The 17,603-nt window shown below is 42.1% G+C and overlaps 1 protein-coding gene across 3 annotated transcripts in view; it reads left to right on the forward strand.

The window, feature by feature from the left end:
• Positions 1 to 17,603, forward strand: part of pkn1b (protein kinase N1b) — a 34,317-nt gene that overhangs the window by 7,067 nt on the left and 9,647 nt on the right. For 2 of the 3 annotated variants that reach the window (XM_046843996.1, XM_046843997.1), the window contains 6 exons: positions 11,184 to 11,481; positions 11,561 to 11,706; positions 14,324 to 14,444; positions 15,600 to 15,745; positions 16,463 to 16,676; positions 16,876 to 17,043. In XM_046843996.1, the coding sequence (XP_046699952.1) occupies positions 11,184 to 11,481; positions 11,561 to 11,706; positions 14,324 to 14,444; positions 15,600 to 15,745; positions 16,463 to 16,676; positions 16,876 to 17,043 (1,093 nt within the window). Of the gene's footprint in view, positions 1 to 4,315; positions 4,647 to 11,183; positions 11,482 to 11,560; positions 11,707 to 14,323; positions 14,445 to 15,599; positions 15,746 to 16,462; positions 16,677 to 16,875; positions 17,044 to 17,603 lie in introns of those variants that run through there. The other variant, XM_046843995.1, reaches the window with a different exon arrangement.

A 17,603-nucleotide genomic window follows, 5' to 3' on the forward strand; every position in this document is an offset into this window, starting at 1 on the left:
GTAGGAGGACTAGAACTTGTTTGTGATGAAGGACCAGGACTTGTTTGTGTAAGAGGACTAAAACTTTCCTAGTGTTTGCGTTTATCTTACATCATTACAAATCCACATGGAGAACAAAATACAACCTTTCTTTATTATTTTAATTATTATTATTAGTGTGATTTATTGGGTTCTGTGCTACACACTTGCATCTATGTGAAGCTGTTGATCAGAAGTCCAGGAGAAAGCAGTGAGACGGAGTAGACAGCTGATTCAACAAATTCATGGTACATGTGTGTTGTGGAAATAAATGATGGTGTTATCAGCTAAAACACACACAGCTTACGTTACTTCCTGAATGCGTGTGGCCCAGCGTACGAGTCCATATTCACGGGGGTCACAGCAAAAACGACATTTAGAGCTCCTCCTACAGGTGGTCTTTGGTATGGAGTTCTTCCTTGTCAACATGGCAGCCTTCACATTACTATTTATCTCACAGGATGTGACCGATGTTCTGTTCCTCGAGTGGACTTGATGTTGGGTTTGTGATCAGTCTTACAGAGGAACCGAGTCACTCAGAGACGTGTGTTATTGTTGTGTCTCTTACACTTTACAGTCAATGTCTGCTGGAGACGCTTGAGATTTTCACCAAGACTCAATCCTCATTCTGCATTAAGAACCCAGCAAGCACTCCACTGCCTCTTCAATCTGATCTGTGTGTGTGTGTGTGTGTGTGTGTGTGTGTGTGTGTTATAACACAAGCTAAGCGCTCGTACTTCTGCATGTTAATGTGTTCACATGCTGATGGGCATGTCTCCATCAAAATGAAACCCCAAGCGCTGATGACTACACACACACACACACACACACACACCCACACTCACACACACACTCACACATTCACACACATACACATACACACTCAAGCTGATAGAACCGAGGATAATCATTATCTCCACCGAAACTCTCTGCATTCGTTTTCATTTTTATTCTGCGTTGCACATCCATTACAATCAGCTGGTTATTTTTATATCACCTCAACCCAGATAGATAGATAGATAGATAGATAGATAGATAGATAGATAGATAGATAGATAGATAGATAGATAGATAGATAGATAGATAGATAGATAGATAGATAGATAGATAGATAGATAGATAGATAGATAGATAGATAGATAGATAGACTTCTGAGACTTTTGATAAAAAGTATGTTAAAAAAGTATGTGTGTTGTGTTCTTTTTTTGCTTGTCTTCTCCTTCTCCTGATCCTTTTCTTTTTCTTATTCTTTCGTTTTTTTCTGCTTCTCCTTTTCTTCTTCACCTTCTGCTTCAACTCCTTGCTTTTTCTTCTCCTCCTCTTTCTTTTCCTACTTCTCCTTCTTCTCATTGTCCGTCTTCTTCTTCTTCTTCTTCTTCTTTTCTTTCTCCCATTCGTCACATATTCATTCTCTTTCTTCTCCTTCTCTTTCTCTATCTCTTCTCCTTCTTCTCATTGTCCGACTTCTTCTTCTCTTTCTTCTCTGACTTCTTCTTATTTTTCTAAGTCTTCTTCTCTTTCTCTGTCTTGTCCCCTCCTCCTCCTTCTTCACCTTCACTGTCTCTATCTTCTCCTTCTGCTCCTTCTACTTCTTCTCATTCTTTGTCTCATTCTTCTGCTGCTTTTCCTACTCCTACTCCTTCTTCTTTTCTTCATCTTCCCTTCCCTTCTTCATCTCCTTCTTCTCATTCTCTGTCTTCTTCTTCTTGTCACTCTCCTCTCCTTCTTCTCATTCTCTGTCTCCTTCTACTCCTTTTCTTTATTGCCCTCCTCTTTTCCTTCACAGTCTCATTCCTCTCCTATGCCCTCTTCTTTTTCTCCTTCTATATCTTTTCCTTCTTCTCCTGCTCCATTCAGTTCAGATCAGTTTATTTATTTATCCCTGTTGGAAAAGAACATTTGCAGCAAAGACATTTAACAATTTCACAGTTGGCATGTGTGTGTGTGTGTGTGTGTGTGTGTGTGTGTGTGTGTGTGTGTGTGTGTGTGTGTGTGTATAAATATATTAATATATATAAAACACATTCGTTACTACTAAAGGAAGAAGAATGTTTAAATGGAATTGCTTCAGGAATAAAAGATCATTTTGACCTATTATTCAAACATCTAGAAGCACAATAGCATCAGCCAGATGGTCACGATTCAAAGGTGTAAGATAAAGAATGCCTTTTATCATTTGCGATGATGTAAGCCTTATTCACTGCTCTTTCTTCACACACACACACACACACACACACACACACACACATATACACACTTTCTATACTCCATAACTTTATCCATATACCAGTTCACTTGCCATTGTTCCCACCTTCCCCTGTGACCTTCTCTGAGCCTCTGAAGCATCTCCATACCAGCAAATCACACAAAACGTTTTAAAGCTTTCAATAAAAGACCCATAAAACATCAAAACCCATGGACATTAAGGGAAAGTCGTGTCTTTAAGAAATACATTCTCTGTTTGAGCTTCTCACATGATTACTCCACGCATCCCATCTGAGTTTATGGTCCAGAGTTATTCCAAGATATCTGTATACGAGAATACAAGTTATGCTGATCAGCACCAGAGATGTTTGCCATGTTCTCAATCCTCTGCCAGACATATCAGATGTTACTATGTGTCAAAGAAACCTCCTTCTACACACACCCCCCCCCTTCTTTTTCTCCATCACCCTCATCTCTTCCTCCTTCTTCTGCTTCTTCTCCATCTCCTTTTTTTTGCTCTCAGCCTGGCCTCCACTAGTTTATCAGATTAGTGCAGATTGAACACAGAGGAGCTGCGATAGGAACGCGATAATCATTACTCGGAACGCTCTGGATTCATTCACCACACAGAGATCGAATTAGTGATTCAGTCAGAAGGTTTAACAGGATGCCTCGGGTCTCCGTCGAAAACCCGTGGTGTTTATTACACAGACGCGTGTATTCGAGGCGTTTTTATTTACAGCGACTCGCAGCTGAGGCAGAATCCGTGTGTAAATTCTCATCTCGCTGTTTATTCAGAACAGGAGATCATCTGGGTGAAGGCAACACGATAATTAACACACACTGCTCATGGGGTGATGAGCGATGAGTGTCCTTCATTAAACACACGCACACACACACACACACACACTTGCATATGACTGCTGTGGAATCATTATGCGCATGAGTAAGTGCTCATGTAAACGATATGAGCAAAAGTATTGAGACAACTTGACTTTCCCTGCCATATGTGGTTCTTCTCCAAAGCACAAATTGGAGGCATCTTGAAGATCTGCTTTACATGGTTTGAAAGCCTGTGGAAGATCTCCTGCTGTAAACCCTATTGAATTATTCATGCTGACTGCACCCCAGGTCTCCTCACCTTCTCGCCTCCATCAGTACTTTTTCTGAATTAAATCTCACACAAATCTCCACAAAATCTGGTGGAACATCTTTCCAGAAGAGTGGAGCTCATTACAAGGGGAAATTGAGACTAAAAGTGCGCTGGGATGTTCCAAAAAGGAGCATGTAGAAATGTTATGGTCAGGTGTCCATAAACTTTTGGTCTGCTGCGCTGGAGTGTGAAGTGTACGAGGAAGAACTTTCACAACATTGAAACTATTATTGGCCTCTGATGAAGGAAAGACAGGACGAGAAAACGCTACACACCTCAGCAGTCTCTCTTTCTCTCTCTCTCTCACACACACACACACACACACACACACACTAATGAGGATGTTCTTAATGACTGTTACTAAGACTCAAGCCAGTGTGTGTGTGTGTGTGTGTGTGTGTGTGTGTGTATATATACCTTGTGTGTTTGTGTTACTTGAGCACCTCTGTGCTCTGAGAGAAAGATAGATTTGGCTTTTGATTAGATATAGAGAGAGTCACATGCCATGAAAAAGAGGTGACTGTGTGTGTGTCTGTGTGTGTGTGTGTGTGTGTGTGTGTGTGTGTGAGAAAGAGAGCGCTGAGGTGTGTATTTTGTTTTCTCGGCCTTTGACGGAGACAGTCTGGAGCTATTTATACCTGCAACTCAACCTGCAAGCATTAAAACTTTAACACACACACACACACACACACACACACGCATTCACTGACTCCTGCTATATTGCTGCATGTTCCTTCCGTTACTGGGATGTTATCGTTCCTCTGTCTCTCAAGTTGTTAACAGGAAGTGACGTGCACTATGTGTTCTGAAATCACACACTCTTTGGTTAAATCTATGTGTGTGTATACATATGTGTGTGTGTGTGTGTGTGTGTGGTCAGGTAGATGTGCAAGCTGGCATAGGCCTTCCTCTTGGTTTATATACAAGCAGGAAATTGGGGCGGTGACAAGTCTCTCTCTCTCTCTTTCTCTCTCTTTCTCTTTCTCTCTGTCGGTCTCTTTCCTTCTCTGTGTCTCTCTCTCTACACATTTGCTAGCATGTGGAGGAAGTGAGAGTAGAACCTGACTAAAGAGAAAGAGACTGGAAGAGCAAGAAACAGAGGGTTGTTTTGAGGAGGTAAGAGGCGAGGCAGTCCAGCTGGTCGTGAGGTTGTTTAGGTGGGGAGAAGTTGGAGGTGATGGCCAGTGAAGGAGCGCTGAGCGAGAGCTCGGAGGAGCAGGGAGGAGACGCCTCCTTCCTCTCTGAGACTTCTTTCGAGACCGAGACTCTGGTAAGAACTCACTGATGTGAAAAGAATCTCGTTTTCTCTCTTTGTGTCTCGATTTATTTCTTGATTTATTGCTACACTGCAGGGGATGGGTCGATACGATATTCTGCTTCTAATATCGTGATGACTTACACCATCAATACTTTTATGATTTTGCGATGCCATGAAGATTATTGCGATACTCAGATGTCAATCAGACGTTACTCACACGTTAATCGGACGTTTTTTGGCCTCGCGTCACTCCTTGTTCCTTTCATGCGGTGATTAGAGTCAGATTTGCGTACTATCGACATTTGTGCTCTTCCTCCTCGTTCGTCGAGCGTGGGCGTGTCCATGGCTTCTGCAAATATGCCGCACTATGACCTGAATCAGCGCAGACATCATGTGATCATATGAGAGTTCCTGTAACAGGCAAAAAACCCACAAACTGCTACAAGTTTAAAAGTGAAGGTTATCGAGGTAAGGGTGTAGGGAAGCAGTGTTGATATGTGACTCTAAACAGCATGTTCCTGAGTGTTTTATTCTTCTCATACTAAATATATACATTTGTCCTTTTTTAATTCAGTTATAGTCACATATAGTCCTTCTATAGACCTTATGTACACTCTATAGAGCGAAACATGCTCTATGTACAGCTCTATAGAGTGAAATGTGCTCTATGTTCAGCTCTATAGAGTAAAGTGACCTCTATGTACAGCTCTATAGATTAAAATGTTCTCTATGTACAGCTCTATAGATTAAAATGTTCTCTATGTACAGCTCTATAGATTAAAATGTGCTCTATGTACAGCTCTATAGAGTGAAATGTCCTCTATGTACAGCTCTATAGAGTAAAATGTCCTCTATGTACAGCTCTATAGAGTGAAATGTGCTCTATGTACAGCTCTATAGAGTGTAATGTCCTCTTTGTACAGCTCTATAGAGTGTAATGTCCTCTATGTACAGCTCTATAGAGTGAAATGTCCTCCATGTACAGCTCTATAGAGTGCATTGTTCTTTATGTAGAGCTCTATAGAGTGTAATGTCCTCTATGTTCAGCTCTATAGAGTGAAATGTCCTCTATGTACAGCTCTATAGAGTGAAATGTGCTCTATGTACAGCTCTATAGAGTGTAATGTCCTCTATGTACAGCTCTATAGAGTAAAATGTGCTCTATGTACAGCTCTATAGAGTGACATGGTGATGTTGCTTCGCATAAAGCCGGAACAGAAGCTGGAAATCGATCCTGAAAGGGTTAATTGGACATGTTCAGTTGTTTCTTCATGAAAAACATTTTAGAATTTCTAAACGCGTCTAGTGTGTGTTTGCTCAGCAGCAGCGCTTCAGATCTAATCTCCTGCGCTAAACACAAATCGCAGGATTGCATTGCATCTGCTTGTGCCGGCTCTTTTCTTTTCTCCCAGCACTACGTAAACGGAGTATTATTCAAGTCTATTTCTCGCTATTTAAGATGGCATATTTTCCGCTACACAGTTCTTTCAGTGCCCTGGTTTTTCACCTTTGCATAGAGAAACACAATTCCTTCCTCAAACCACTGATTTAACTGCTTCCTCTAAAAACAACTAAAAGCCTTTTACAAGCACCATTTCTTTTCTTTTTACAGCATGTGAAATCACAGCTTGTCTGTTATAATAAGCTCCAGTCTTCTAAAAGATGTTCCACCAAAGTTTGGTTGTGGAGCTTTGAGATGATTCAGCTAGTTGTTTTATAGGGTTAAAAGTTCTATAGCAGGAGATCATCCACACGCTTTTGACATATGGAAAGCAGATCTTCATTGAGCTGGCTTTGTGCACCTTTTTAATGTGAAACCTTTTTACAGCAAAATGTGCCAAGTGTGCCAAATTAAGCAGAAGGTAAGATTTACAGAGACAAATAACCTGTCTGGGCTTTTGTGTATGTGTTTGTGTGTGTGTGTGTGTGTGTGTGTGTGTGTGTGTGTGTGTGTGTGTGCCTCAGTTTCAACAGTTCCCTTCTAACTTTAGAAGTTCTTCATGCTAACCCCTCTGTGCGTCGTCGTCCTTGTTGCTCTCGCACTTTATTAAAGGGAAAGTCACATTTAAAGGCACAGTTTACCTGTTTTACTCATCAGACTGTAAATAACCGCGTTGGTTAGCACTTAGAGACGTAGTGACATTGTTCGTGTTCTATTCTGATGAGATTTATGTTCTGTGAGTACACGGCGTGTGGGGATGAAGCCCGTCAGTGACTCAGACAGCCGTGTGCTGATGTTCACGTGTGTGACTAGTTTTAAAGAAGCCGGTCGTAATTTGTTCGAGGCTTTCAAATGACTCATTTCCATCATGTGTGTGTGTTTGTGTGTTTTTTCTTGAACAGAATTTGCTGTTAGTGTTGGAGTTGATATAATTTGTTAAAAAAATAAATGGTCATTTACAAGCTATTTTAGCTTCATTATGTCATTAAGGAAGAACAGATTTGGTGTTCATCAATTATAACATTATAACATTATGACTGGTGAAGTGAAAACACTGATCATCTCTTCATCATGGCACCTGTTAGTGTGTGGATTTATTTATTAGACATTAAGTGAACATTTTGTCCTCAAAGTTGATGTTAGAAGCAGGAAAAATGGCTGCAAGGATTTTGACAAATTGTGACGTCTAGACGTCTGGGTCTGAGCATCTCCAAAACTGCAGCTCTTGTGGGCTGTTCCTGGTCTATCAAAAGGAAGGAAGGAAGAGGTGCTGAGGCTCATTGATACACGAGAGGAGCGAAGGCTGGTCCGTGTGGTCCGATTCAACAGACAAGCTCCTGTAGCTCAAACTGCTGAAGAAGTTCATGCTGTTGATGGTAGAAGGATCAAGGCTGATTTTTTTGGGGGAACAACACAATATTGAGCAGGTGGTCATAATGTTATGCTTATCACGGTGGAACATCTTACTTCTCTCTATTTACTTCTCACTGGTCAGGGTGGGAAGTGATGTGGATCTGGACACCTGACTGTAAGATTAATATGTGTTTCTTGAGCATCCCATTGCACATTTAGTCCCCTCTTCTGGAAGATGTTTCACTAGATTTGATTAAGATTTCATTCAGCCACATGGCTGTTAGTATAGTCAGGTCCTGATGTAGGTGAGGTGAGGAGGCCTGGGGTGCAGTCAGCATTCACGTTCATCCCAAAGGTGTTAGAGCTCTATAGCAGAAGATCTTCCACACACTTGCAACCCATGAGAAGCAGATCTTCATGGAGCTGGTTTTGTTCACTTGTCATGCTGGAACAGGTTTAAATCACAGAGTTCAAGTGAACGGAAAATTTCATTCTACAGCATCCAAAGACGTCCTGGACAATTGTTTACCTCCAAGTTTATGGAAACAGTTTTGGATAAAAACAACAAGTGAGCGATGTGGACGCGTCCCTGATGGACTGCATCAGCTTCTGCTGTGTAATCAGCTCTGCACTTCATCGACTTCTGCTTCACAAAGCCCTCTGTGAGCCTCTAATAAAGTTCAGCAGCAAACTAACTGCTGGCCAGTTGAGCTCGGTATTATGTGGCGTGTGTGTGTGTGTGTGTGTGTGTGTGTGTGTCTTGTAGAGTGGGCAGGAAGAAAATAAATGAAGCGCATGCCAGATAATGTAAGATATTGTGTGTGTGTGTGTGTGTGTGTGTGTGTGTGTGTGTGTGTGTGTGTGTTCATCCATCCACATCCATTGACATTCATCCACATCAGATTCTGATCTAATTTAATGCTGCTGTCATCATGTTAGCATCGATCTGAGTAAGAACTCTTTTTTGCGTCGCAGGAAATCGGACTCCGCGTTAGCGAGGATCCTCGTTCCGCTCCGCTTTGCTCGACGCAGCGTTGAGTTTCAAACCTTCAATTCAAGTTTATTTCTATAGCGCTTGGGGCCTGGGGCGACTGTGGCAGGAACAACTCCTTTAGATGGTATGAGGAGAAAACCTGGAGAGGAATTTTGTCAGTTTTGTCAGTTGGAGTTGTAGAACCAGGAACTCTTGAGCAATAAATTAGCTAAACATCTGAGTTCATTTAAACTCGACACCAACTCCTCCATTTCCAGAGCCTTTAATGTTCAATGATGGAAAAACAGCATGTGTAGAATGTTGAGTATTGATTAAGAGGTTGCTTATCCACAAGTCCAATTTTTGAAATATTCATGAGGTGGAATCTAACTGGCGCTGATATGTTGTAATCAGACTGACAGTCGTGTCATGACATAACAATATACACATGGTCTTTACACCAAACGCTCCATGTGCAGTTCCTAAAGCTCATAATTATATTTCAGGCCTGTATTCCAAGCATATTAGGTTGCATGACCAGATCATGTTCTATAATGTCAATGCTTCACTTAAAAGCCTCAAATTAGCCCTTTTAGATGTCATCTACACTTATTGCCCTGCTGATGCTTGGTTTCGGTTTAGCTTTGAAAATAGCAAACACTTCCTGGACGTGTCTGTATGCAAAAATCTCTTCTTCCGCTTTGGTCAACAAACTACAGCCCACGGGCCGAATACGTCCCACCCCCACATTTGCAACGGCCCTCTGAAAAATGCCAGAGACATATTTTGAAAATGTACATTTGAAATATAAATTTACTCATATCTGTATTCGATAATAAATGATGGCTTTCGAATTAAAAATTTTCCTTCGTTATTGTTCCCAAGCGCTGACACTGGAGACTCCTTCTACAGTTTAAACATCATGACCATCTCCATGACAATTTATTATTAAGATGTTCAGAAACATTGTGACATCTGTGTCTTCTGATTTGAGAATTCAACCATGCTTTGGAATGTGGATTTAGAGCAGTTTAGCTTTAAACAAAGTGAACCATCTGAGGTTTATTATGTGGGTCTCTCTCTCTCTCTCTCTCTCTCTCTCTCTCTCTCTCTCTCTCTCTCTCTCATGTGTATTTACAGTAATGTGTCTTTTGCAGATATGCACTTAGGTTGTGTATTTGTTGTCTCTGTAGTAATGCACTACGGCCCGAATGGTATAAAATCGATGTTAACTTCTCCAGTTAGTGTTAAGTTGCTGACTCAGGCGCTTGGTTTTACTGCTGTGGGTTGCTGCTTCGCAAATAATGCGTTCTTCTCTAAACATGCTAATGCACGAGTGATCTAAACGACACCGTGAAACTCTTTTTACAGCCGTATGTGGTTCTTCCCCAAACTTTCAGCACAACGACGAAGGCACACAATTGTATAGGATGAATGAAATCTTCCCCTCACTTGACTTTACTTGGCAACCCAAACCTGTTCCAGCATGACCATGCTCCTGTGCACAAAAACCAGCTCCATGAAGTGTATGGAAGATCTCCTGCTATTGAGCTCCAACCGTGTTGAACTCCTTTGGGATGACCTCTGCACCCCAGGCCTCCTCACCTCACCTACATCTGTACCTACTTACACCATTGTAGTATTGTATGTAGTAGTAAAAGTCTGTAAAATACTTTGTAAGAAGTTCTACATGATGACATCATAAAAGTGCAGCCTCTGATTGGTGCCTACTCCATATTTTGCTTAGACTTGTAGAGATCAGAACAGAAAATTGATCCATATGGAAGAAGATGGTGAAGGTCAGAAACGTGCAGCTGCCAGTTTTCAAATATGCGTCCGATGATCCATAAATAAATATTTGATGCTGAACATCGTAACCATATTGAAGTAGCTGTTTAGTAGGATCATGATGTTTGCATTCCATTGCATGAATGACTGCTGACACATGACATATTATTAAATTTATGATCAACAATCAATGACTAATTTGTTAAAACTAGTTGCTATGAATGCAGGTGGAATCAGTCGTCTCCTTATGAATGACTATTTTGATATTAAATCAGTGTCACTGATGTAAAGCAGCCCTTTCATCACCAAACACCAAGTAACTACATTATGATCCAATTATAATTCATTTAAAAACTGTTCAACATCAAAGTGTTAATTACTTTAAAACTCTCCTTCATCTGAAAGATCACTGGGACACGTATGTGAATATTTGATCTGTTAACTGGTTGCATGTGTCAGATTTATTTCGTGACTCCACCAGAGAAAAGCTGTTGCTATCAAACATTGTTTACTAAATCAGCTGAGTCGCTGTGATGGTGAAGGAACAGATCAAATAGACCAATTGATTTTGATGTATCTTTGCCCAACCCTGATTATAAGAGCAAATGGGGACTAAATGTGAAATAGGAAGCACATACCAATATTATCCTCAAGTGTCCACAAACATTTGTCCATATAGTGTATAAACTAGCATTCTGTTTGTGGAGAAGCTTCACTAGCATGTGCTAGCAGCTAAAATATTATTTGCTGGCTCTATTTGTTTTGTTTTAAGTTGTAAAGCATCTTTGTTTTTGCAAATTTCCTTTTTCCCACACACGGTTTATGGGCCTTACAAATGAAAATAGAAGACAAATGATTATAAAGTGACTGGTTTCCTGTCTTACTGAGAGTGAAGCTTATTATTAACCTTCCTCAGACAATCATGAACTTGACCATACATCTATATCACACCACTGTTGCTCTCTCTCTCTTTTTCTCTCTCTCTCTCTCTCAGGTAGAGCCTGGTGGTTCAGTCCTGGAGCAGCTGGGTTTGGACCCAAGCTCTGATTTCTCCGACTCGGGTGTGCAGCAGATTCTGGAGGAGCAGCGCGAGAGAATTCGCCGCGAGATCCGCAAAGAGCTGAAGATCAAGGAGGGGGCGGAGAACCTGCGGCGCGCCATCAACGACAAACGCAACGCGCACCAGGTGGAGAACCAGTTACGCTCGTCCAAACGCAAGCTGGACGCTTTACACACACAGCTGCAGGAACTGGACGCACACATCATGGTGAAAGGACACGATGACAGCAAGGGTGAGGATTTGGAGTACATGTACATTACACAACATGTGATCACTCTATTAAATTTTCATACTGTACATTTGACCCTCAGATGACCTCCCGCATTCGGGGACACCTGGTCGAACGTCAGCCAATCAGGAGCGCATCATGGCTCTTGAACGGCAGCTGAACATCGAGCTGAAGGTCAAACAGGGAGCAGAAAACATGATTCCCATCTACGCCAACGGAGTAACTAAGGTAATACACACACACACACACACACACACACACACACACACACACACACACACACACACACAAAATATTTTGTTCCTTATCAGTGCTTGGGGTCACCACGCCAAGACAACTTCACACTGAAATACACCATATCACTAAAGGTTTGTGCATCCCTGTCCATCACACCATAAATCCAGATTTCTTTCCCTATGTTTGCTATCAAGCTCCACTCTCCTATTCCAACTTTTCAGGTTTTGGGGCCAAAGCTTTGAGGATTAATGTTTCTAGTGCGATTAGGTACTGATGTTGGGTGAAGAGGATTCACTTAAAGTTCACCCTAATAGGTTCTTTTTCAGTTCTTTCATTCAAAATATAGCAGACCATTTCTTCATGGAGCTGGCTATGTAAGGCTACAGTGTAAAAAGACCTTCTACACAAGTGTGTGAGTCAAACTTTGTGGTAACAGTTTGAAGAAGAACTATATATAGATGTCTTGGTCAGCTGTGTACGTACTTTTGGCCGTGATAGTGTAAATATTTGTGGCCATATAACGGAAACTAGTATCTCAATGGTTAAGGCTCTGGGTTACTGATCAGTAGTTCAGGGGTTCATGCATTAACACCACCAAGGTGTTGGGCTCAAGAGATGTTGATTAGGCGTCTATTAGTGCAAACGATAATTCTCAAACTCAGCTGGTGTGTTCAAAATCATTTCCATTTTCAAATCTACAAATATAGATAGATAGATAGATAGATAGATAGATAGATAGATAGATAGATAGATAGATAGATAGATAGATAGATAGATAGATAGATGGATGGACAGACAGAATTAGGCTAGAAAAGGAACATTTTGGCAATATTCAACCATAATTCCTAAAAATTCCAAACATGTTTGGACACTGGATAAAATGTTAAATAAAACAGAAAGCAATGATTTGCAAATCTCAAATGTCTAATCTCAAATTCTATTCACAAAAAAATTACCAAAATCTAATTAAACTCAGAATATATACCATTTTCTTCTGTCTTCTGTCTGCATACATCTGGAAACGGAGGAGACCAGTTGCTGAAGTTTTGGGAGAGGAATGTTGTCCCGTATGTGTCTGATACGGATTTTAGCTGCTCAACAGTTCTGGGTTTTCTTTGTTGTGTTTTTCGTTTTCATGATGCACCAAATGTTTTTAAATGGTGAAAATTCTAGACTGCAGACAGGCCGGTTCAGCACCTGGACTCTTCTACTATGAAGTCATGCTATTGTAATAGATGCAGTATGCAGTTAGCATTGTCTTGCTCAAATATCTAAAGCCTTCCCGGGAAAAGGCGTTTTCTGGATGGAAGCGTTTATTTTTTTTTGAAACCTGTAGATACCATTCAGCGTTAATGGAGACTTTTTAAATGTGCAAGTAGCCCATTCCACAGGCTCTAATGCACCACCATACCATCAGAGATGCAGTTTTTTTGAATGAGTGCTCATAACAAGCCAGATGGTCCCTCTCCTCTTTAGTACGGAGGACGTGGTGTCCATGGTTTCCAAAAAAGAAAAAATAATTTCGATTTGTCTGACCACAGAAAGTTTTCCACTTTGCCTCAGTACATTTTAAATGAGCTTTGGCTCAGAGAGGATGGCGGCGTGTCTGAATCATGTTCACGCATGCCTTCTTCTTTGCATGATAGAGATTTAACCTGCATTTGTGGATGACATGGTGAGCTGTGTGTGAATTCTGAAGGTGTGAAAGACCCCATGCAGTGATTTCCATCACTGAATCATAACTGTTTTAAATGCACTGCCACCTAATGGCCGGAAGATCACAGCCATCCAATATTGATTTTCACACAGAGAGATCTCTTCAGATACTTTGAAACTTTTGATGATATTACGTGCTGTAAATGATGAGCTGTTTGATGGTGAGGAACAATATTCTGGAATTGTTCCACAATTTTGTAGACACCATATTTTACAGATTGGTGACGCTCCGCCCATCTTTACTTCTGAGAGACTCTGCCTGTCTAGGATACATTATTTATACACAATCATCTTACTGACCTGCTGTAAAATAACCTCATTTTTAAAAATGTTTAAATGACAGTTTAATTGTATATAAAAAAAATTTGTCCAGACTTTTGTTGCGCCGTCCCAATTTTTTAGAGACGCTCTGTTTGATCTAGAAGATGTCTGACTTGTACATGATGTGTTGTGATGTCTCTGATTTAACCCATTGTAATTGTGCTAATGGACCAGAGGTGCTCTGGTTCTGAGTCTTGAGTGTGTGTGTGTGTGTGTGTGTGTGTGTGTGTGTGTGTGCTCTCTCTGCTCCACTTTCCCAAAATTGCACCACCACACCATCAGTGATCAGATGATCGACGTTTCTGTGACCTGTTCACTCCACACAGGCGTTGTGTAGCATCTGTATGAATTTGTGTCTGTGTCTCACACCATCTCTTCCTTCCTGTCACGTGTATGCGCGCGCGTGTGTGTGTGTGTGTGTGTGTGTGTGTGTGTGTGTGTGTGTGTCTGCTATACGCCGAGAAACTGATCTGCTATTTCTTCTCTGACACACGAGATATGCGAGACAGGTGTGTGAGACAGGTGTGTTAAACAAGTGTGTGATTTGCTCTGTGTACGGTGTCTCTCTCAGGACAAAAAGCTGCTGCAGGCCACACAGCAGATGCTGCAGGACAGCAAGACTAAGATCGACTTCATCCGCATGCAGATCCACAAAGCCAAGCAGGTCACGGAGCACACAGCCAACTCCCAGGGTAGATATCACCCCCCCCCTTCTGCACCTGTCTCACCCCTGCTTCTGCACCTGTCTCACCACTGCTACTTCCCTGCACCTGTCTCACCACCACTACACTCACTCCCATGTCTAACCACATTCTTTATCTGTTTTACCACCACTACACCTGTCTCATCACCTTTAACCTCCTGCACCTGTCTCACCACCTTTACACTCCTGCACCAGTCTCATCACCTCTATACACCTGCACCTGTCTCACCCCTGCTTCTGCACCAGTCTCATCACCTTTACCCTCCTGCACCTGTCTCACCACCTTTATATACCTGCACCTGTCTCACCCCTGCTTCTGCACCTGTCTCACCACCTTTAAATTCCTGCACCAGTCTCACCTCCTTTATTTTCCAACACCTGTCTCATCACCTTTACCCTCCTGCACCAGTCTCACCTCCTTTACCCTCCTCCACCAGTCTCACCTCCTTTACCCTCCTGCACCTGTCTCACCTTCTTTACCCTCCTGCACCAGTCTCCTTTACCCTCCTGCACCAGTCTCACCTCCTTTACCCTCCTGCACCAGTCTCACCTCCTTTACCCTCCTGCACCTGTCTCATCACCTTTACCCTCCTGCACCAGTCTCACCTCCTTTACCCTCCTGCACCAGTCTCACCTCCTTTACCCTCCTGCACCAGTCTCACCTCCTTTATTTTTCTGCACCTGTCTCATCAACTTTACCCTCCTGCACCTGTCTCATCTATTTTATGAATTTACTGAAGTATTTTACTAATCTGCATTGTAGAAAAGCACCACATCCATATATCACTCATACAATGAATAATAAAACAACTAGGAAGCAGAGAGCAAATAAAGAGAGGAAGTGCCCCCACCACCCCAACCCCCACACACATGAAGAGTGATGCTTTAATGGCGTTTAATGGGCTTTTCTCTGATCACTGCCTGGTCAAAAAAAAAAAAATTGTGAGTCAGTTTGTTGAGGTTTGGTGGATCCACAGCTCCACCTGCAGGACGAATACAAACATGTTTCAAACACACTGACACACCTGTAATAGTTAAAGACAGTATGAGGTCTGTTGCTCGTTTCCAAAATATCAGTCCCTCTTTGTCTCTCCCGTTCTTTCTTTCTCTCTTTCTTTTTCTCTTTCTCTATCTCTCTCTGTAGATAAGACTGATATGTGTGGTGTGGAGTTGAGGATCGAAGAGCTGTGGCATCACTACCGTGTGGAACATGCCATGGCTGAAGGAGCCAAGAACATGCTGAGACTGCTGGGAGCAGGAAAAGCTCAGGACAAGAAGGCTATCACTGAGGTAAGACCACACACACACACACACACACACACACACACAAGCTGCCAGATTGTTAATTATAACTATATTAGCAGGTATTAGGTATGTGTAGGTGGGAAATAATAGGTTGTCACCCATATGTGTGTGTGTGTGTGTTTGTGTGTGTGTGTGTGTGTGTGTGTGTGTGTGTGTGTGTGATTGATTTAGCAGTTTTGATCTATCTATCTATCTATCTATCTATCTATCTATCTATCTATCTATCTATCTATCTATCTATCTATCTATCCCTGGTATCACCAAGCTGCCACTCTTGGGCCCTTGAGTAAGGCCCTTAACCCCCAGTGCTCCATGGGGCGCTGTATTATGACTGACCCTGCGTTCTGTTCAGCTTCCTGACATCTCTGGAAAATAAAGAATTTCACTGTGCTATAAAAAAAAATTACATGTTACAAGTGCAAAACACATTTTCTTTCTTTTTTTTTTTAACAGCGTTTTATGTAGTCTGTAAACAGGAAGCTGGGCTGTGTGTAGAGGAAGTGATTAGTACCGAAGGGGGGAGGGGGTGGATATGACAGTGATGGTTTGAAAGGAATTCATTTGCTGATATTTTTGGAGGTCAGGTCCTGACAAATGAGAAAAATCATAATCTGGAAAATCTCTCTCTCTCTCTCTCTCTCTCTCTCTCTCTCTCTCACTCTTTGTTTCTTTCCTTCACTCCTTTCCTCTCTCTCGTCTCAGGCTCAGGGCAGGCTGACGGAGGCATCCCAGAGACTGGATTTAATAAAGGAGTCTCTGGATCAAAGGCTCCGCGAGCTGCCCGAGGATCATCCCAAAGCGTGTCTCATTAAAGAGGAACTCATCCTGGAGTCATCTTCGGCGTTCAGTGGACGCAACAGCACCCCCTACGTACACAACCAGTACAGCACGCTTAGCAAACCATCGCCACTCACAGGTACACACACACACACACACACACACACACACACACACATATTACTGAACATCCTCTGAACTCAAATCTACTTTCTCTTCTATGCATTTTTCTTCTCGCTCTTTCATACACACACACACACACACACACATAAACACATCTGTTTATTTTCTCTTCCCGTACCTGTGTGTGTGTTTGTGTGTTTGTGTGTGTGTGTTAGGCACGCTACAGGTGCACTTGTTGGGGTGTCTTGGTCTGTTGGAAGTGGTCCCGGGTCGCAACAGGAGCTCAGCGGTGGTGCTGCCGCATTTTAGCCCTGGTGATGGACGATCATTCAAGCTCAGCAGCCTGAGTCTCAAAATGCCCAGCAAGCATGAAGAGCTTTCCTGTAAGTGTGTGTGTGTGTGTGTGTGTGTGTGTGTGTGTGTGTGTGTGTGTGTGTGTGTGTGTGTGTGTGTAAGAATCTTTTCATAAGAACTATATGTGTCCATCTATTTTCAATTTAAAGTAACGAAACCAGCAGAATTGAGGATTGTATGTGCTTCTTTTTGAACATCTCATTCCACATTGAGTCTCCATTTCCTGTTATAATAAGTTCCACTCTTCTGGGAACATGTTCCTTTAGATTTTTTCAAGATTTGTGTGAGATTTTATTCAGCCAAAAGGGTGTTAGTAAAGTCAGGTGCTGATGTAGGTGAGAAGGTAAGGAGGCCTGGGGTGCAGTTCATCCCAAAGCATAGATCTTCCACACACTTCCAACCCATAAAGCAGATCTTCATGGAGCTAGCTCTCCTAGTTCAAGTGGAAGGAAAATGTAATGCTACCATGTCCAAATAGGTGCTATACAATTGTGTGCCTCCAAACCTGTGGGAACAGTTTGGAGAAGAACCACAGATGGCTGGAGAACTCCACATTATATGTGGGCAGGAAGTCTGTCCAGTGTCGCTG

The sequence above is a fragment of the Silurus meridionalis genome, chromosome 29, assembly GCF_014805685.1.
Source record: "Silurus meridionalis isolate SWU-2019-XX chromosome 29, ASM1480568v1, whole genome shotgun sequence".
Classification (NCBI taxonomy): Eukaryota; Metazoa; Chordata; class Actinopteri; order Siluriformes; family Siluridae; genus Silurus; species Silurus meridionalis.